The following is a 20119-nucleotide window of genomic DNA, read 5'->3' on the forward strand; positions in this document are numbered from 1 at the left end:
GACATCCGGGGACCCCCCAGAGCTCGTTAACGAGGATTAATTGGAATTCCCGGAGCTCGGCGGCCTTTGCCCCAATTCCGGAGATTTGGCTGCGAAATCAATCTGGGAGCGGGATTAATTCGCATTTCCAGGCGGGGAAAAAACCCCAAACGGGGCAGATTTAACCCCAAAAAACAGACAGCACCACCCCAGCGTCAGCCCTCAGAGCAACCCCATCCCAGCCGCCCCAAGCTGGGCTTTTTTCACCCCAAATCCCGGCACCAAAATCCTCCAGTTTTACCCCAAATCCACATTGTGCCCTCACATCAACATTTTTGCCCCCAAATCCCCATTTTTTCCCCCAATCCCACCTTTTTCCCCCCAGATTTCCCCTTAAACTTTGATTTTTCCCCAACCTCTCCCGTTTTGCCCCAAAAACCCCACGCACTCCATTTTTTGCTGTTTTTATTATGAAAAATGAGCCATTTTCAGCCATTTTGGGCCATTTTGGGCCATTTTGGGCCATTTTGGGCCGTTTTGGTGTCGTTTCGCTCGTTCCTGGCTAAGACACAACTGGGAAGCTTCGCCCAGGGCGCTTTGGGGTGAATCCCCCCGGTTTTGGGACATTTCCGTGTCCCCACCCCCGGCAGGGCACGAAAACGGGGGGAAAAATCCCAATTTGAACCAAAACGCCGCCGATTCCCCCAAAACCGTGCTGGGGACAGGGGGGAGAGAAACCACCGGGATGAGGCCTCGGATCCGGAATCCTGGGGGGGTCTCAGGGATCTGGGGCAATTTCTCGCTGGGTTTGGGGTCATTTTGGCCATTTTTGGGGGATTTTGGTGATTTTGGGGTGATTTCCACGATTCTTGGAGGTTACTTCGGTCAATTTGGAGTTTATTTCCGGATATTTTGGATTTTAAAAATAGTTTTGGGGGGTGCTTTCAGCACTTTGGGGTTATCGGGTTATTTTTGGGCCCTTTGGGTCATTTTGGGTTGTTTTGGTCAAGTTTGGGGCTATTGGAGTCACCCGGGGGTTATTTTTGGGTGCATTTTGGTGCTTTAGGGCAATTTTGGTCTCTTTTTTTGGCTTTCTGTAGAATTTTGGATCCCTTCAGCCATTTATGGGGCGATCTGGTCAATTCTGGGGCTATTTCAGCACAAGTTCAGTAAATCTGGGGCTGCTTTGGTCATTTTGGGGCCATTTTGGTCAAACTTTGGGCAATTTCTGTCATTGTGGGATGATTTCATTTGGTGCATTACTTTGGTCATCATGGGGGGTTATTTTACCCATTTTGGGGTTATTTTGGCCATTTTTGGGTTATTTACCAATTTGGGGTTATTTTACCCAATTTTGGGGTTATTTTGCCCAATTTTGGGTTATTTTACCCATTTTTGGGGGTTATTTTGCCCATTTTTTGGGGTTATTTTGCCCATTTTTGGGGTTATTTTACCCAATTCTGGGTTATTTTGCCCAATTTTGGGTTATTTTGCCCATTTTTGGGTCATTTTACCCATTTTTTGGGGTTATTTTGCCCATTTTTGGGTTATTCTGCCCAATTTTGGGTTATTTTACCCAATTTTGGGTTATTTTACCCAATTTTGGGTCATTTTACCCATTTTTGGGTTATTCTGCCAATTTTTTGGGTCATTTTACCCAATTTGGGGTTATTTTGCCATTTTTGGGGTTATTTTGCCCAATTTTGGGTTATTTTGCCCCATTTTTTGGGGTTATTTTGGCCATTTTTGGAGATTATTTTGCCCGTTTTTGGGTTATTTTACCCATTTTTGGAGGTTATTTTACCCCATTTTTTGGGGTTATTTTGGCCATTTTCGGGGCCCATCCCGGGGGCTCCCCTCGGGGGGTGCAGGGGGGTCTGGGGGTGCAGGGGGGGAGGGGCACTCGGAGGTAGGTGCTTTCAAGTCCATTTATTTTTGTGTTTTTTAGAAAAACAGGCACATTCAGTCCACGGGACCCGGGGGAGGGGAAGATTTGGGATTTGGGGCAATTTGGGGCAATTTGGGGCAATTTTGGGGGGGGGTCCCACAGCCCCAAACCCCTCCCCTGCCCCCAGCGGCGTTTTGGGGCCAAAAGGGGATTTTTTTCCCCCCCAAAAAATCCAACTCAACCCCTCCCCCACCCCCAGTCCCCAAACCAACCCTGGGGGGGGAGGGGAGCCGGGGGAAAACCCCAAAATTGGGGAGTTTGGCCCCATTTGGGGCCAGCAGGGGAGGGGGGGGGGAATCCCCAAATTCGGGGATTCTGCCCCAATTTGGGGGTGGGGGAGGGGTAAGGCCTCGTGGGGGTGGGGGAGGGGCCGGGAGCATCCTGAGGGGGAGGGGGGAAAAATGGGGAAATGGAAAAAAAATCAAAGTGGGGAAAAATCCCTCAAAAAAAAAAAAAAGGGAAAAAAGCCCCAAAATTCCCAAAGAAACCAAAAAAAAGGGAAAAAGGGAAAATTTGGCACCCTGCAGTGCCAGGAGGGGGAGGGGGGAGAGGTTTGGGGTGAAATCCTGGGAATTGGGGGGGAAGGGATGAAAGTCACCCCCAAATGTCACCCGGGGGAGGGTCACCCCAAAAAAATGTCAGGAGGGGAAAAAGTGGGAAAAAAGGAGACAAAATGGGGAAAAAAGGAGCAAAATTGGGAAAAAAAGGAGCAAAAATGGGGAAAAATTGAGCCAAAGTTGGGGGAAAAAAGGAGCAAAAATGGGGAAAAAAAGGAGGCAAAATTGGGAAAAAAAAAGGAGGCAAAATTGGGGAAAAAAGGAGTAAAATTGGAAAAAAAGGAGCCAAAATGGGGAAAAAAATGAGCCAAAATTTGGGAAAAAAGGAGCCAAAATTGGGAAAAAAGGAGGCAAAATTGGGAAAAAAAGGAGGCAAAATTGGGAAAAAAAAGGAGCCAAAATTGGGAAAAAAGGAGGCAAATTGGGAAAAAAAGGAGCCAAAATTGGGAAAAAAAGGAGGCAAAATTGGGAAAAAATGAGCCAAAATTGGGGAAAAAAGGAGCCAAAATTGGGAAAAAAAGGAGCCAAAATTGGGGAAAGGGAGGAAAAAAAAAGAGGTGGAACGGAGGGAATGGAAGGGTGGAAAAAGGGAAAAAAAGAAGGGGAAAAGGGAAATAGAGGGAAAAAAAGGAATGAGAGGATCAAAAAAAAAAGAAAATAAAAAAAAGGGGAATAAAAGAAAAAGGACCCCCCAAAAATGAGGGAAAAAAGGAAAAAGGACCCAAAAAAGGGAAATGAAAGGCCCCAGGGCCGAGGGGGAGGGTGAGGAGGGACGGCGAGGAGGAGGAGGAGGAGGATGGGGAGGAAGAGCAGGATCAGGAGCTGTTCTGGTTCTGGTAAATGGACGCCTTCTCCTTGAGCAGGTCCAGGCAGAGGTGGCAGCTCCAGCTCCCTGCAAAGCAATTAATGAAGCAATTAATGAACCAGCTAATGAAGCAATTAATGAAGCAATTAATGAAGCAATTGATGAAGCAATTAATGAAGCAATTGATGAAGCAGTTAATCACAGGGGTTAATGAGAGAGGAGGGGGATGGGGAGGGGAAGGAGGGGAGAGGAAGAGGAAGGAAGAGAATAAAGGAGAAAGTGGAGGGAGGAAGAGGAAGAGGGAGAGGAAGAGGAGGAAGAAGAGGAAGAGGAAGAGGAGGGAGAGGAAGAAGAGGAGGAGAACAAAAAGGAGGAAGAGGAGGAGGAAGAAAGGAGGAGGGAAAGGGGAATGGAGGAAGAGGAAGAAGAGCAGGAAAAAGAGAAGGAAGAGGAGGAAGGGAAGGAGGAAAAGGAGGAAGAAGAGGAGGAAGAGGAGGAGGAGGAAGAAGAGGAGGAGGAGGAGGAGGAAGAGGAGGAGGAAGAAGAGGACGAAGAGGAGGAGGAAGAGGAGGAGGAGGAGGATGAGGATGAAGAGGAGGAAGAGGAGGAGGAAGAGGAGGAAGAGGAGGAGGAGGAAGAGAAGGAAGAGGAGGAGGAGGAAGAGGAGGAAGAGGAGGAGGAAGAGGAAGAGGAGGAAGAGGAGGAAGAGGAAGAGGAGGATTTGGGACAATTGAACCCCTCCCCACGTCCCAGAAGGAAACCCAGGAAGAACCTGGAGGGATGGGGGATCCCAGGGGGCTCTGGGGGGATCCCGGGGGGCTCTGGGGGGATCCCAGGGTGTCAGGGATCCCGGGGGGTTCTGGGGGGATCCCCGGGATCAGGGATCCCAGGGGAGGATCTGGGGGGATCCCGGGGGGCTCTGGGGGGATCCCCGGGATCAGGACTCACCCTCGGGGGGCTCGGACATGGGCGGGGTCAGGCAGTACATGTGGTACCCACGGTCGCAGTCGTCACAGAACAGCAGCTGGTCCTGCCCGGGGACACTGCTGTCACCCCCTCCCCAAATTCCCGTTTCCCCCCCAAAGCCTCTCCTGGGTCACGGGAATCCTCGGTCCCAAGGGCTGCTCCCCCCAAAGAGCCTCCAGTGGCAATTCTGGGGCTCCCCCAGGTGACTTTGGGGCACCCCCAGGTGACTTTGGGGCACCCCCAGGTGACTTTGGGGCTCCCCCAGGTGACTTTGGGGCACTCCCAGGTGATTTTGGGGCACTCCCAGGTGCTTTGGGGCACCCCCAGGTGACTTTGGGGCTCCCCCAGGTGACTTTGGGCCATTCCCAGGTGACTTTGGGGCTCTCCCAGGTGCTTGGGGCACCCCCAGGTGACTTTGGGGCTCTCCCAGGTGACTTTGGGGAATTCCCAGGTGCTTGGGGCTCCCCCAGGTGACTTTGGGGCTCTCCCAGGTGATTTTGGGGCACTCCCAGGTGACTTTGGGGCTCTCCCAGGTGACTTTGGGGAATTCCCAGGTGCTTTGGGGCACCCCCAGGTGACTTTGGGGCACTCCCAGGTCACTTTGGGGCTCCCCCAGGTGATCTTTGTCCCCCCCAGGTGATTTTGGGGCTCTCCCAGGTGATTTCTGTCCCCCCCAGGTGATCTCTGTCCCCCCAGGTGCTCTCTCTGTCCCCCCCAGGTGCTCTCTGTCCCCCCCAGGTGATCTCTGTGTCCCCCCAGGTGATTTTGTGTCCCCCCCCAGGTGCGGGGGCGCTCACGTCGTTCTCGGAGGTGCCGCAGATGTTGCAGCACTTGCACTCGATGCACTGCCAGCGGTACGTCTTCACCGCCGCCATCATCACCGGCGTGAACTGCAGGCACGACGGGTGGCCTGGGCACGGCGGGGACAGCGGGGACATCAGGGACAGCGGGGACTTCAGGGACACCGCGGGGACAGCGGGGACAGCGGGGACACGGCGGGGACAGCGGGGACATCAGGGACACCGCGGGGACAGCAGGGACAGTGGGGACATCAGGGACACCGCGGGGACAGCGGGGACATCAGGGACAGCGGGGACACGGCAGGGACAGCAGGGACATCAGGGACATGGCAGGGACAGTGGGGACAGTGGGGACAGCAGGGACACCACGGGGACAGCGGGGACACGGCGGGGACAGTGGGGACACCGCGGGGACATCAGGGACATCAGAGACATCAGGGACAGCGGGGACACCGCGGGGACACCGTGGGGACAGCAGGGACACCGCGGGGACAGCAGGGACATCAGGGACACGGCGGGGACAGCGGGGACATCAGGGACACCGTGGGGACAGCAGGGACAGCGGGGACATCAGGGACACCGCGGGGACAGCAGGGACAGCGGGGACATCAGGGACATGGTGGGGACAGCAGGGACACGGCAGGGACACGGCGGGGACCAACCCAGCCACCCACCGCCTCCTGCCCCTCCCCAGCCCAATCCAAGCTTGCCCAGGAGAGGGAGACCCTGGGATCCCCGATCCCAAATGTCCCCCCAGCCCCATCCCAGACCCATCCCAGAGGGAGACCCGGGGATCCCCGATCCCAAAGATCCACAAACCCTCCCCAGCCCCAATCCAGCAGGAAACCCTGGGATCCCTGACCCCAAATGTCCCCCCAGCCCCAATCCAGCAGGAGACCCTTGGATCCCTGATCCCAAATGTCCCCCCAGCCCCAACCCAACAGGAAACCCTGGGACCCCCGACCCCCGAGGCCCCCCAGCCCCAATCCAGAGGGAAACCCTGGGACCCCCGACCCCCGAGGCCCCCCCAGCCCCATCCCAGAGGGAAACCCTGGGACCCCCGACCCCCGAGGCCCCCCAGCCCCCGCAGCCCCGGAGGCCGACCGGAGCGGCCGCAGTCGGAGCAGGACACGAGCTCCTCGGGCTGCCCCGTCTTCTTGTTGATCTTGGAGTCGCCCAGGCAGAAGTCGCAGTAATTGTTGGGGAGGGCCAACCCGTCGGGACCCTTCTTGGCTGGAGAGGGACAGGGACAGGGATCAGGGATGGGGACAGGGATCAGGGACAGGGATCAGGGAGAGGGATCAGGGACAGGGAGAGGGATCAGGGAGAGGGATCAGGGACGGGGATCAGGGACAGGGACAGGGATCAGGGACAGGGATCAGGGACGGGGATCAGGGACAGGGATCAGGGATCAGGGAGAGGGATCAGGGAGAGGGATCAGGGACAGGGATCAGGGACAGGGAGAGGGATCAGGGAGAGGGATCAGGGATCAGAGAGAGGGACAGGGAGAGGGACAGCAACAGGGATCAGGGACAGGGAGAGGGATCAGGGAGAGGGACAGGGATCAGGGACAGGGATCAGGGAGAGGGATCAGGGATCAGGGACGGGGATCAGGGATCAGGGAGAGGGACAGGGATCAGCGAGAGGGACAGGGATCAGGGATCAGGGATGGGGACAGGGATCAGGGACAGGGATAGGGAGAGGGATCAGGGACAGGGACAGGGATCAGGGATCAGGGACAGGGACAGGGATCAGGGATCAGGGACAGGGACAGGGATCAGGGAGAGGGATCAGGGACAGGGATAGGGATAGGGACAGGGATCAGGGACAGGAACAGGGATCAGGGATAGGGATCAGGGATCAGGGACAGGGACAGGGATCAGGGATGAGGGACAGGGATGAGGGACAGGGATGAGGGATGAAGGAGAGGATCAGGGATCAGGGATGAGAGATCAAGGATCAGGAATCAGGGATGGGCACAGAATTCCCCCCGGAGCCGCTCCCGCCTCCTCAGCCGGGTGGCCGCTCAGTCCCAGGGGGAATTTGGGGTTTTCCCCTCACATTTCTGCTCCTCGGAGCGCTGGGAGACGGGCGTGGGGGGCTGCGAGTCGTCCTTGTCGTCGCCCTCCTCCTCGGCCAGGTGCGAGTGCGCGTAGTGGTAGCTGAGCCCCGGGCGGTTCTTGTAGCGCTTCCCGCAGACTGCCGGGGGAATCCGGGAAAACCCCGGGAATTCCGGTCAGGGACGGCCAGGGGAGGGCAAATCCCAAAGCCTGAACCCGCCGGGGCCGACCCCAGCGCCGGGCTGGGCGAGCAAAGAGGCTGGAATTGGGGAAAAGGGCCCGGAATTGCTGGGAATTCCAGGTAGGGAACTGGGATCCCAAAGGAATTCCAGGTAGGGAGCTGGGATCCCAAAGGAATTCCAGGCAGGGAGCTGGGATCCCAAAGGAATTGCAGGTAGGGAGCTGGGATCCCAAAGGGATTGCAGGTAGGGAACTGGGATCCCAAAGGAATTCCAGGTAGGGAGCTGGGATCCCAAAGGAATTCCAGGTAGGGAGCTGGGATCCCAAAGGGATTCCAGGTAGGGAGCTGGGATCCCAAAGGAATTGCAGGTAGGGAGCTGGGATCCCAAAGGGATTCCAGGTAGGGAGCTGGGATCCCAAAGGGATTCCAGGTAGGGAGCTGGGATCCCAAAGGGATTCCAGGTAATGACCCAGGGATCCCAAAGGAATTCCAGGTAGGGAGCTGGGATCCCAAAGGAATTCCAGGTAGGGAACTGGGATCCCAAAGAGATTCCAGGTAGGGAACTGGGATCCCAAAGGAATTCCAGGTAGGGAACTGGGATCCCAAAGGGATTCCAGGTAGGGAACTGGGATCCCAAAGAGATTCCAGGTAGGGAGCTGGGATCCCAAAGGAATTCCAGGTAGGGAACTGGGATCCCAAAGGGATTCCAGGTGAACACTCCAGGATCCCAAAGGAATTCCAGGTAATGACCCAGGATCCCTAAAGAATTGCAGGTGAACACCATGGAAACCCAAAGGAATTCCAGGCATTAGGAAATCCAGGTAAATTCTCTGGAATCCCAAAGGAATTCCAGGTGAACACCCGGGGATCCCAAAGGAATTCCAGGTGAATTCCCCGGGATCCCAAAGGAATTCCAGATTTCCCACCCCAAAAAATCCCATCCTGAGGTTAAAAGCCGAGGGAAGGGGAACCCTGGGAATTCCGGGGTTCCAAGGAGGGATGGGGCAGGAGCTGTGGATCCACCCCAGCTCCTCAGAACCCCAAAATCCATTGGTTTTCCCGTTTCCCACCCCGGAATTTGGGAGATTGCTGCCTCGAGCCAGCTCCTCGTGGATCAGGGAATGGGCTCCAGTTCCCCAGCGCTGCTTTTCCAGGGATTTTTGGGGTTTTTCCTTATCCAGGGACACCCCAAAATCCCCTTCCAGCCCCATTTCGGCGTGGGAAGGATGAGCCCAGGGAATTGGGATCAAATCCCAAAAAAGCAGCGCCAGAGGGGGAATTCCAGGCCTTGGTGCAGATGCTTCCCAAGTTTCCCCTGCTTTTTTCCAAAAAATTGGGAATGGGATGAGATTTCCTGATTTCAGGGCTTTTCCAGAACACCACGGAAGTTTCTGGATCCGCTTCCACCTCGGGATCTGCCCCAGACCATGGAAAAATCAGGGAAAAAGCAGCTGGGTCAGGGAAAACGGGGCTGAACTTCCAGAGGGAGGCTGGCTCCTGCAGCCCAGGCTGGGAATTTTGGGATAAAAACCCCGGGAATCGCCCTGGGATCTGTGGGGAAAATGGGATTGGAGCAGCAGCAGGGAAAAGCCGCAATCCCAACGTGAAATTCCCGTGAAATTCCCGCTTCCCTCCCGACCCACAGAGCTCCAAAATGGCCTTTTCTCCCCCCAAAAGCTCCAGGACAATCTCCGAACCCGACTCTGGAATTCTCCTCCCGAGGCGAGGAAGAGGAGCCTCCCGGGAAGATCCCAAACTCCCCTCCCCACCTGCGGCCCATCCCCGCTTCTGGGGCTTTTCTGAGGCAAAACTCGGCGGGTTTGGAGCAGGAAAACAACCGGGGGGGGGTGGAGGCAGCAGCACATCCTGGGATTTGGGATTGGGGGGGAAAATCTGGGATTTGGGGTGGAAACTGCAGAATCTGGGCTGCAAACTCCAGGATTTGGGTGCAAACTTCAGGATTTGGGTGCAAACTTCAGGATTTGGGTGCAAACTTCAGGATTTGGGTGCAAACTCCAGGATTTGGGTGCAAACTTCAGGATTTGGGGTGGAAACTCCAGGATTTGGGGTGGAAACTCCAGGATTTGGGGTGGAAACTCCAGGATTTGGGGTGGAAACTCTGAGATTTGGGTCCAAACTTCAAGATTTGGGTGCAAATGCTGGGATTGGGGTGGAAACTCCAGGATTGGGGTGGAAACTCTGGAACTGGAGCGGAAACTCTGGGATTTGAGATGGAAATTCCGGGATTGGAGATGGAAACTCTGGGATTTGGGTGCAAACTCTGGGATTGGGGTGGAAACTCTGGAACTGGAGCGGAAACTCTGGGATTGGAGATGGAAACTCTGGGATTTGAGATGGAAACTCTGGGATTTGAGATGGAAACTCTGGGATTTGGGGTGCAAACTGCAGAATCTGGGGTGGAAACTCTGGGATTTAGGGGGAAACTCCAGGACTGGGGTGGAAGCTCTGGGATTGGGGTGCAAACTCCGGGATTTGGGTGCAAACTCCGTGTTTTTCCCATTGCTGGCTCCACAGGGGGGGTTAATCTTTGTTTTCCCGGCCCCGTTCCCTGCTGGAAAAGGGTCAGGGGGCCCGAGCGGGGCCGGCGCTGACGTCGCTCCCGCGGCCTTTGGCTTCTCCCTCCCCCTCCCGCCCACCCCGCGGCTCCACGGGGGAATTTGGGCTTTTTTTGTTGTTGTGGTTGGAAAAAAAAAAGGGGGAAAAAAAAGGAGGAAAAGCAGGAAAAACGAGCAGAGAGAGAGCGGAACTACCTCGGTCGGGAGGTTTCAAGGAATGCTTTTGTTTGTAACTGTCTGAAACACAGAAAGAGAAGTCGTGAGAGGACACGGACACACACGGAAAACCGGGAAAAAAGGGCAGGAAAAGCACAACCTCAGGGAGCCAGGGCAGAATTAGTGCTGGGAAGTGGCAGGACAGGAGGAAGAAGAGAGAAAAAGGAGCTGGCGAAGCCTCCCTCGCGTTCCCCGTCCCGTTCTCCCCTGGGTTCGTGGGCTGGGGGCTGGAGGGACAGAGCCCCCGCTCCAGGGGTTTTTGGGAATTCCCAGATCCTTAAGGGCGGGCTGGGAATGGCTCCCAGGGACTGGGATCCCCCTGGAAAAGCACTGGGATGAAAGGGAGGGGCCTTGGGGGCTGTTGGGGAAGCTCGTTCTCATTCTTATCCTGGATTTTTTTTATCCTGGTTTGGATCCTGCTGCTCCCCAGGATTCCCAGTGGGAAAACTCCATCCAGCTGCAGGGGAGGGAGCTGGGACCCGGCCCTGCCCTCCCCGGGGGTCTGGCTCGGGGCTGGAGCCCCCCGTGCCCCCCCAGCACTCACTGTCACACGCGTAGGGCTTGTCCCGGTCCTCCAGGATGGCGGCGTCCAGCTTCTTCCGAGCCCCCCCGACGCCTTTTCCCTGGGAAAAAAAACGGGATTTGGGGGAAATCCGGGATGGGCAGCAGGGCAAGGAGCGAGCCAACAGTGCCCCGCGGTGGGGAGGGCCCGAAGCGACCACAAATCCCTGGGAATTCGGGAAAACCGAGGGCTCTGGGTGCCCATCCCGGCCCTCCCGGCTGTGCGGAAGGGCCCCGTCCTCTCCCCAGGGATTCTCGGGAATTGCCTGGAATTCCTCACCTTGGCCTTGCCCTTCCCTCTCCGCTTGGGCGTGTCCTCCTCGTAATCCTCGTCGTCCAGATCGTCCAGGAAATCGTCGGGCTCCAGGATCCGCTGGGGATGAACAGAGGGGTCAGAGCAGGGAAAATACCGGGAAAGATGGGAAAAAATGGGAAAAGCGGGAAAAAAGGGAAGGGATGCAGGAGGGGCCACAGCTGCATTTGTGCCACAAGAGGCACCGGAAGGTTTTTGTGGATGGGAGGGAATTTTGCACGTTTTATCCCCCCAAAAAGAGTCACGGGAGGGCCTGCTTGGGTGGGAAAGAGCTTGGAGAAGGAATCAAGCCAAAAGGAAAAGGGAATGGTTCAGAATCCTAGAATTCCCAATTCCTGGGGCAGAATTCCCAATTCCTGGGGCAGAATTCCCAGTTCCTGGGGCAGAATTCCCAATTCCTGGGGCAGAATTCCCAATTCCTGGGGCAGAATTCCCAGTTCCTGGGGCAGAATTCCCAATTCCCGGTTGGAATTCCTGGCCCCTGTCCCAGAATTCCCAGTACCCATCCCAGAATTCCCGGTGCCTGGTATCCTAAATTCCTGGTTCCCAGTATCCCAAATTCCCAGCTCCCGGTTGGAATTCCCAGTTCCCACCCCAAAATTCCCAGTTCCTGGGGCAGAATTGCTAGTCCCCATCCTGGTTCCCATCCTGGAATTCCCAGTTCCCAGCTGGAATTCCTGGTATCCCGAATTCTCAGTTCCCAGTTGGAATTCCTGGTATCCCAAATTCCTGGTTCCCACTGGAATTCCCACTGGAATTCCCGGTATCCTGAATTCCTGGTCCCCCATATCCCGAATTCCCAATTCCCACTGGAGCTGCCGGTATCCCGAGTTCCCGGTATCCCTAATTCCCGGTTCCCGCTGGAGTTCCCAATTCCCGCTGGAATTCCCAATTCCTGCTGTAGTTCCCGGTTCCTGATGGAATTCCCGTTATCTCACTGGAACTCCCAGCTCCCACTGGAATTCCCGCTGGAATTCCCGGTATCCCGCTGGAATTCCCAGTATCCCCAGTTCCCAGTTCCTGCTGGAATTCCCGGTATTCCCAGTTCCCGGTTCCCACTGGAATTCCCACTGGAGTTCCCGGTATCCTGAGTTTCCGGTTCCCACTGGAGTGTTCCCGGTATCCCCGGTTCCCGGTGGAATTCCCGGTATCCCCGGTTCCCACTGGAGTTCCCAGTATCCCCGGTTCCCGGGGGCGTTCCCGGTATCCCTGGTTCCCAGTGGAATTCCTGGTATCCCCGGTTCCCGGGGGCGTTCCCGGTATCCCCGGCTCCTGCTGGAATTCCCGGTATCCCCGGTGGAGTTCCCGGTGGAGTTCCCGGTATCCCCGGTTCCCGGTGGAATTCCCGGTATCCCCGGTGGAGTTCCCGGTGGAGTTCCCGGTATCCCCGGTTCCCGGGGGAGTTCCCGGTATCCCCGGTTCCCAGGGGAGTTCCCACTGGAGTTCCCGGTATCCCCAGTTCCCGCTGGAGTTCCCGGTATCCCCGGTTCCCAGGGGAGTTCTCGGTATCCCCGGTTCCCAGTGGAATTCCCGGTTCCCAGTGGAATTCCCGGTATCCCCGGTTCCTGGGGGAGTTCCCGGTATCCCCGGTTCCCGGGGGAGTTCCCGGTATCCCCAGTTCCCAGTTCCCGCTGGAGTTCCCGGTATCCCCGGTTCCTGCTGGAATTCCCAGTATCCCTGGTTCCCGGGGGAGTTCCCGCTGGAGTTCCCGGTATCCCCGGCTCCCGGGGGCGTTCCCGGTATCCCCGGTTCCCACTGGAGTTCCCGGTATCCCCAGTTCCCAGTGGAATTCCCGGTATCCCCAGTTCCCAGTGGAATTCCCGGTATCCCCAGTTCCTGCTGGAGTTCCCGGTATCCCCTGTTCCCAGTGGAATTCCCAGTATCCCCGGTTCCGGGGGAGTTCCCGGTATCCCCGTTTCCCAGTGGAGTTCCCGGTATCCCCAGTTCCCAGTTCCCGGGGGAGTTCCCGGTATCCCCAGTTCCCGGGGGCGTTCCCGGTATCCCCGGTTCCCGGGGGCGTTCCCGGTATCCCCGGTTCCCAGTGGAATTCCCGGTATCCCCGGTTCCCGGTGGAGTTCCCGCTGGAGTTCCCGGTATCCCCGGTTCCCGGTGGAATTCCCGGGCACCTTGCGGGCGCGGCTGTTGGTGACCGGGAACTCGCCCAGGCTGTCGTCGTCCATGCGCGGGTCGGGCAGCGCGCGCTTCTCCAGCGGGTCGGTCCGGAGCAGCGCCTCCAGGCTGCTCCCGTCCTGCGCCAGCAGCCCCTCCTTCTTCAGGGCCTGCTCCGCCTCTGGGACGGGGGAAAAATGGGGAGAAAACGGGGGAAAATGGGAAAAAATCCGGGGGAAAATAAAGGGGGAGCAGCCCCTCCTTCTTCAGGGCCTGCTCCGCCTCTGGGACACGGGAAAAACGGGGGAAAATGGGAAAAATCCGGGGGAAAATAATGGGGGAGCAGCCCCTCCTTCTTCAGGGCCTGCTCCGCCTCTGGGACAGGGGAAACGGGGAGAAAACGGGGGGAAATGGGAAAAACCCCGGGGGAAATAATGGGGGAGCAGCCCCTCCTTCTTCAGGGCCTGCTCCGCCTCTGGGACAGGGGAAAAATGGGGAGAAAACGGGGGAAAATGGGAAAAACCCGGGGGAAATAATGGGGGAGCAGCCCCTCCTTCTTCAGGGCCTGCTCCGCCTCTGGAGACGGGGGAAAAATGGGGAGAAAACGGGGGAAAATGGGGAAAAATCCAGGGGAAAATGGGGGAAAATAACGGGGGAAAATGGGGATAAACAACTGGGAAAATAGGGATAAATGGGAGAGCAGCCCCTCCTTCTTCAGGGCCTGCTCCGCCTCTGGGACAGGGGAAAAACGGGGAGAAAACGGGGGAAAATGGGAAAAAATCCAGGGGATAAAGGGGAGAGCAGCCTCTCCTTCTTCAGGGCCTGCTCCGCCTCTGGGAGACGGGAAAAATGGGGAGAAAACGGGGGGAAATGGGAAAAACCCCGGGGGATAAAGGGGAGAGCAGCCCCTCCTTCTTCAGGGCCTGCTCCGCCTCTGGGACAGGGGGAAAATGGGGAGAAAATGGGAAAAATCCGGGGGAAAATAATGGGGGAGCAGCCCCTCCTTCTTCAGGGCCTGCTCTGCCTCTGGGAGACGGGAAAATGGGGTGAAAACGGGGGGAAACGGGAAAAACCCGGGGGAAAATAATGGGGGAAAAGGGGGGAAATAACGGGGGAAAATGGGGATAAACAACTGGGAAAATGGGGATAAATGGGAGAGCAGCCTCTCCTTCTTCAGGGCCTGCTCCGCCTCTGGGACAGGAAAAACAACAGGAAAAATGGGGAAAAACAACGGGGAAAATGGGGAAAAACCCAGAGAAAAATGGGGAATAACCCAGAGAAAAATGGGGAAAAACCCAGAGAAAAATGGGGAAAAACCCAGAGAAAAAGGGGGAATAACCCAGAGAAAAATGGGGAAAAACCCAGAGAAAAAGGGGGAATAACCCAGAGAAAAAGGGGGAATAACCCAGAGAAAAATGGGGAAAAACCCAGAGAAAAAGGGGGAATAACCCAGATGAAAATGGGGAAAACCCAGAGAAAAAGGGGGAATAACCCAGAGGAAAATGGGGAAAACCCAGAGAAAAATGGGGAAAAACCCAGAGAAAAAGGGGGAATAACCCAGAGAAAAAGGGGGAATAACCCAGAGAAAAACGGGGAATAACCCAGAGGAAAATGGGGAAAAACCCAGAGAAAAATGGGGAATAACCCAGAGAAAAAGGGGGAATAACCCAGAGAAAAAGGGGGAATAACCCAGAGAAAAACGGGGAATAACCCAGAGGAAAATGGGGAAAAACCCAGAGAAAAATGGGGAAAAACCCAGAGAAAAGAGGGGGAAACGGTGCAAAAGCAGGGAAAAGGAGGGTGGGTGAGGGATGCAGGCGGAATTCCCAGGAATGCAGCAGGGAGTGGGGCAGTACCGGGTTTGATGGAGGGGAAGGAGAGCCGGGGGTCCTCCGGGGGGTGGGCGCGGCGTTTCTTGCGCCAGCGCCGCGCCGGGTACGAGTAGAGCTGCCCGGCTGCCAGACCTGGGGAGAAATCCCAGGAAATGCCCCAAATTCCGGCCAGGCAGGGACAAAACTCCTGGGAATTACCCCAGGTGCTGACAGAACTCCCCAAACTCTGCCAAGGATGGGTCAGAACAGCCCGAAGAGACCCCAGCCCCCTTCCCCCGCCTGCTGTGTTCCCGTCATTTCCCCATCGTTTTCCCGCTGTTTTCCCGCTGTTTTCCCTTTCTCCCCATTGTTTTCTCCCTCCTGACACTTCCCTGCTGTTTTCCCAGTGTTTTCCTCTTATTTTCCAGGTGTTTCCTTCAGTTCCCCACTGTTTCCTCACCACTTCCCCATTGTTCTCCAACTATTCCTCATCCTTTCCCTGTTGTTTCCCATCATTTCCCTGTCCTTTCCCCATTGTTCTCCCAGTGTTTCCCCATCCTTTCCCACCATCCTCCCATCACCTCCCCACTGTTCCCCATCATTTCCCTCTTGTTTTCCCACCATTTCCCTCTTGTTTTCCCACCATTTCCCTCTTGTTTTCCCACCATTTCCCCACTGTTTTCCCACCATTTCCCTGCTGTTTCCCATCATTTCCCTGTTATTTCCCTATTGTTCTCCTGGTGTTTCCCCATCCTTTCCCACCATTCCCCTGCTGTTCCTCATAGTTTCCCACCATCCTCCCATCACTTCCCCACTGTTTCCCATCACTCCCCCATTGTTTCCCATCATTTCCCCACTGTTTCCCCATCATTTCCCTGTTATTTCCTCATTGTTCTCCCAGTGTTCCCCCACTGTTTCCCATCACTCCCCCCTTGTTTCCCACCGTTTCCCTGCTGTTTCCCCATTGTTCTCCTGGTCTTTCCCCATCATTCCCCACCATTCCCCTGCTGTTCCCCATCATCTCCTGCCATTCCCCCACCATGCCCCCATCATTCCCGGCATTTTCCCAGCGCCCTTCCCACCATTCCCAATGCCCTTCCCAATGCCCTTCCCACCATTCCCAATGCCCTTCCCGCCGTTCCCAATGCCTTTCCCGCCATTCCCAATGCCCTTCCCACCGTTCCCAATGCCCTTCCTGCCGTTCCCGGTGCCCTTCCCACTGCTCCCGGTGCCATTCCCGCCTTTCCCAATGCCCTTCCCGCCGTTCCCAATGCCCTTCCCGCCGTTCCCAATGCCCTTCCCGCCGTTCCCGGTGCCCTTCCCGCCTTTCCCAATGCCCTTCCCGCCGTTCCCAATGCCCTTCCCACCATTCCCAATGCCCTTCCCGCCATTCCCAATGCCCTTCCCGCCGTTCCCGGTGCCCTTCCCGTCCTTCCTGCCGTTCCCAGTGCCCTTCCCGCCGTTCCCGGAGCTGTCCCGGTGCCCTTCCCGCCGTTCCCAATACCCTTCCCGCTGTTCCCAGTGCCCTTCCCACCATTCCCAATGCCCTTCCCGCCATTCCCGGTGCCCTTCCCGCCATTCCCAATGCCCTTCCCGCCGTTCCCGGTGCCCTTCCCGTCCTTCCCGCCATTCCCAATGCCCTTCCCACCATTCCCAATGCCCTTCTCACTGCTCCCAGTGCCCTTCCCGCCATTCCCAATGCCTTTCCCAATGCCCTTCCCATCGTTCCCGGTGCCCTTCCTGTCCTTCCCGCCATTCCCAATGCCATTCCCGGTGCCCTTCCCGCTGTCCCGGTGCCGTACCGGGCCCGCGGTGCCGTTTCTCCATCCAGATGTAGCAGTTGCTCTGGGCCACGCCGGTCTGCGAGTCCAGGAAGGGCAGGCGCACGCTGCGCTCGGCGCAGAGCCGCGCGTTGTAGCTGTGGCACTGCTCCATGGCGTCCCGGTAGTACTGCTCGCCCAGCCTGGAACGGCACGGAACGGCACCGGGGATGGCACCGGGGATGGCAGGGATCAGTGCTAGGAATGGCACCGGGAATGGCACGGGGAATGGCACCAGGAATGGCACCGGGAATGGCAGGGATTGGCACAGGGAATGGCACTGGGAATGGCACAAGGATTGGCAGGGATTGGCACAGGCAATGGCACGGGGAATGGCACAGGGACTGGCAGGGATTGGCACGGGGAATGGCACCGGGGATGGCAGGGATTGGCACAGGGAATGGCACTGGGAATGGCACTGGGATTGGCAGGGATCAGTGCTAGGAATGGCACCCGGAATGGCACCGGGAATGGCAGGGATTGGCACAGGGAATGGCACGGGGAATGGCACAGGGATTGGCAAGGATTGGCACCGGGGATGGCACTGGGGATGGCAGGGATCAGTGCTAGGAATGGCACCGGGGATGGCACCGGGGATGGCAGGGATCAGTGCTAGGAATGGCACTGGGAATGGCACAAGGATTGGCAGGGGACTGGCACCGGGGATGGCACCAGGAATGGCAGGGATCAGTGCTAGGAATGGCACCCGGAATGGCACCGGGAATGGCAGGGATTGGCATGGGGAATGGCACGGGGAATGGCAGAGGGATTGGCAGGGATTGGCACAGGGGATGGCACCGGGGATGGCAGGGATCAGTGCTAGGAATGGCACCAGGATTGGCAGAGGGATTGGCAGGACTGGCACAGGGAATAGCAGGATGGGCACAGGGATTGGCATTGGGAATAGCACAGGGAATGGCAGGATTGGCACAGGGAATAGCAGGATGGGCACAGGGAATGGCACCAGGATTGGCACAGGGAATGGCACAAGGATTGGCAGGGATTGGCACCGGGGATGGCACAGGGAATGGCAGGGATCAGTGCTGGCAACGGCACCAGGATTGGCAGGACTGGCACAGGGAATAGCAGGATGGGCACAGGGAATGGCAGGATTGGCACAGGGAATGGCACGGGGAATGGGGAACCTCTCAGGGATGCCAGGAGAATGTCAGGGATACAACTGCAGAGACTCAGGGACACAATCCTGGAGAGTATCAGGGATAAACCTGGAAACCCTCAGGGATAAACCTGGAAACCCTCAGGGATAAACCTGGAAACCCTCAGGGATGAACCTGGAAACCCTCAGGGATGAACCTGGAAACCCTCAGGGATAAACCTGGAAACCCTCAGGGATGAACCTGGAAACCCTCAGGGATAAACCTGGAAACCCTGAGGGATAAACCTGGAAACTCTCAGGGATAAACCTGGAAACCCTCAGGGATGAACCTGGAAACCCTCAGGGATAAACCTGGAAACCCTCAGGGATGAACCTGGAAACCCTCAGGGATAAAAGTGCCCAACGTGCCATTCCTTGGCTTCTCCAGGACACTCACAGGGGTGGGAAGAGAAGAGCAGGAAGGGAAGGGATGGAGCAAAGGGATGGGCAGGAAATACAGGGATTTACAGGAAATACAGGGATTTACAGGAAATACAGCGCTACACAGGGAAATACAGGGATTTAAAGAGAAATACAGGGAATTGGAAGGAAGTGCAGGAATAAACAGGGATTATGAGGGAAATACAAGGATTTAGAGGGAAGTACAGGGAAGGCTCCCCCCAGCTCGGCCTCCACAGGACCCTCTGGCTGGGATGCACAGGGAAGCAGTGCAAGAACGGACAGGGAATGTACAGGAATATTTCGGGATATTGCGAGATATTCAGGGATATTCAAGGATGCCCAGGGAATCTCCAGGGACGCACAGGGACGTGTTGGGATGACTCCCCCGTCCTTGGCCTCTACAGGACGCTCGCACACGGAGTTCAGGGATCCATGAGGAAGCGCAGGGATTCAAAATAGGGAATTTCACAGGGATGAACCCCCCGGCTTTGCCCTCTCCAGGACCCTCTCAGGGACAGAGCTGAGGGACCCCCCCGACCCTCCCAGGCTCTCCCCCTCTCAAGTCTCTGCGGCCCTCCCGGTGCTGAGGGGGATTTTGGGGTGTCCTTAACGCCCCCCTCAGCAAAGTTCACCGCGAACAATGCGCGCGTGTCGCTTCCCCCCCCTCCCCGCCCACTTGGTCCCGTCCGGCGCGCGGGGCCGAAGGGGGGGCTCCGCTTCCCGCGCCCGGCCGGGCCGCACCATTCCCGCGCCGCAGGGGGAGACCGGGGATGGGGGGGGAGACCCACACTCACAGCTTGACCACATTCTGAACCACCGCCGCCATCTTGGCTCCGCCGCCGGGGCGACGCGGGGCGCGTGCGCGGAGGGAGGGGCGGGAGGAGGGACGAGGAGGAGGAGGAGGAGGAGGAGGAAGAGGAGGGAGAGGGATGGAGGGAGGAGGAGGAACGGGGAGAGGGAGGGGTGGAGAAAGGGGAGGCGGAGGGAGAGGGAGGAAAGGGAGGGCCGGGGGAAGGGAGCGTGGAGTCCTCCCGGCCGCTGGGCGGCGCTGTGCGCCGCGCGCGTGCGCGGTGGAAAAAGGCGGGAAAAAGGGGAGCGAGGAGGGGGCGAAAGTCTGAGGGGAAAAATGGCGGGAAAAGGATCTGAGGGGAAAAATGCACGGAAAAGGGGAAAATCCCGGAGAAAGGGGCGGAAGAAGGTACAGAGAGAAAGGCAGGGCATGGGGATGAAGGAGGGAGGCAGAATGGGGGATATGAGGGGAGAATAAGGGGGAGATGGAGGGGCAAAATGGAGAGGGCAGAGTGAAAATGATGGGAGAATGAGGGAAAAATTGGGAGAGAACAAGGCAGGAGAGTGAGGGAGAAATGGACAAAATGCGAGGGGAAATCATGGCAGAGGAGGAGGGGGTTTATCCTGGAAAAAGGAGTTTTGAGAGACCCCACTGCTCCCTCCAATTCCCTGGAAGGAGGCTGGGGGTGAGATCCCTTCTCCCGACGGATAAAACAAGAGGGAACAGCCTCGAGTTGTATCAGGGGAGGTTTATTGAGGAAAATTCCTGGAAAGGGTTGTCCCACCCTGAGTTGTGGAATTGTTGTCTTGGAATTATCCCAAAAAGAGCCTGGATGTGGCACATGGGGACGCTGTTCGGGGTGACCAGGTTGGATCTGACGATCCCAAAGGTCTTTTTCAACTTTAACCTTTCCATGGAAATGGGTGAGAAGATGGAGAATGGAAAGGGAAATGGCGAAGGGAAGGGACGGAGGAGGTTTGGGGGATAAAATGGAAAGGAGGGTGAGATTTGGGAGGGAAATGAGGGATAAATTGGGGCTGGGGGAATGAAACGAGGGATAAATGAGAAC

At 57.0% G+C, this 20119-nt stretch overlaps 1 protein-coding gene across 2 annotated transcripts; it reads right to left on the reverse strand.

The window, feature by feature from the left end:
• Nucleotides 1-427: 427 nt before the first annotated feature.
• Nucleotides 428-19191, reverse strand: DPF2 (double PHD fingers 2). Of its 2 annotated transcripts, XM_059872350.1 has the most exons (12): nt 19055-19191; nt 16685-16845; nt 14928-15035; nt 13089-13252; nt 10930-11022; nt 10633-10711; nt 10068-10109; nt 7117-7254; nt 6160-6288; nt 5053-5165; nt 4238-4319; nt 428-3376 (listed from the first exon to the last, which is right to left on the reverse strand). In XM_059872350.1, the coding sequence occupies exons 1-12, from the start codon at nt 19084-19086 to the stop codon at nt 3300-3302; spliced, it is 1218 nt and encodes a 405-aa protein (XP_059728333.1). In that variant the 5' UTR covers nt 19087-19191; the 3' UTR covers nt 428-3299. The 2 variants fall into 2 exon arrangements, with proteins under 2 accessions (XP_059728333.1, XP_059728331.1); XM_059872348.1 differs by lacking the exon at nt 10068-10109.
• Nucleotides 19192-20119: the final 928 nt, after the last annotated feature.

This window comes from Haemorhous mexicanus, chromosome 35, assembly GCF_027477595.1.
Source record: "Haemorhous mexicanus isolate bHaeMex1 chromosome 35, bHaeMex1.pri, whole genome shotgun sequence".
Classification (NCBI taxonomy): domain Eukaryota; kingdom Metazoa; phylum Chordata; class Aves; order Passeriformes; family Fringillidae; genus Haemorhous; species Haemorhous mexicanus.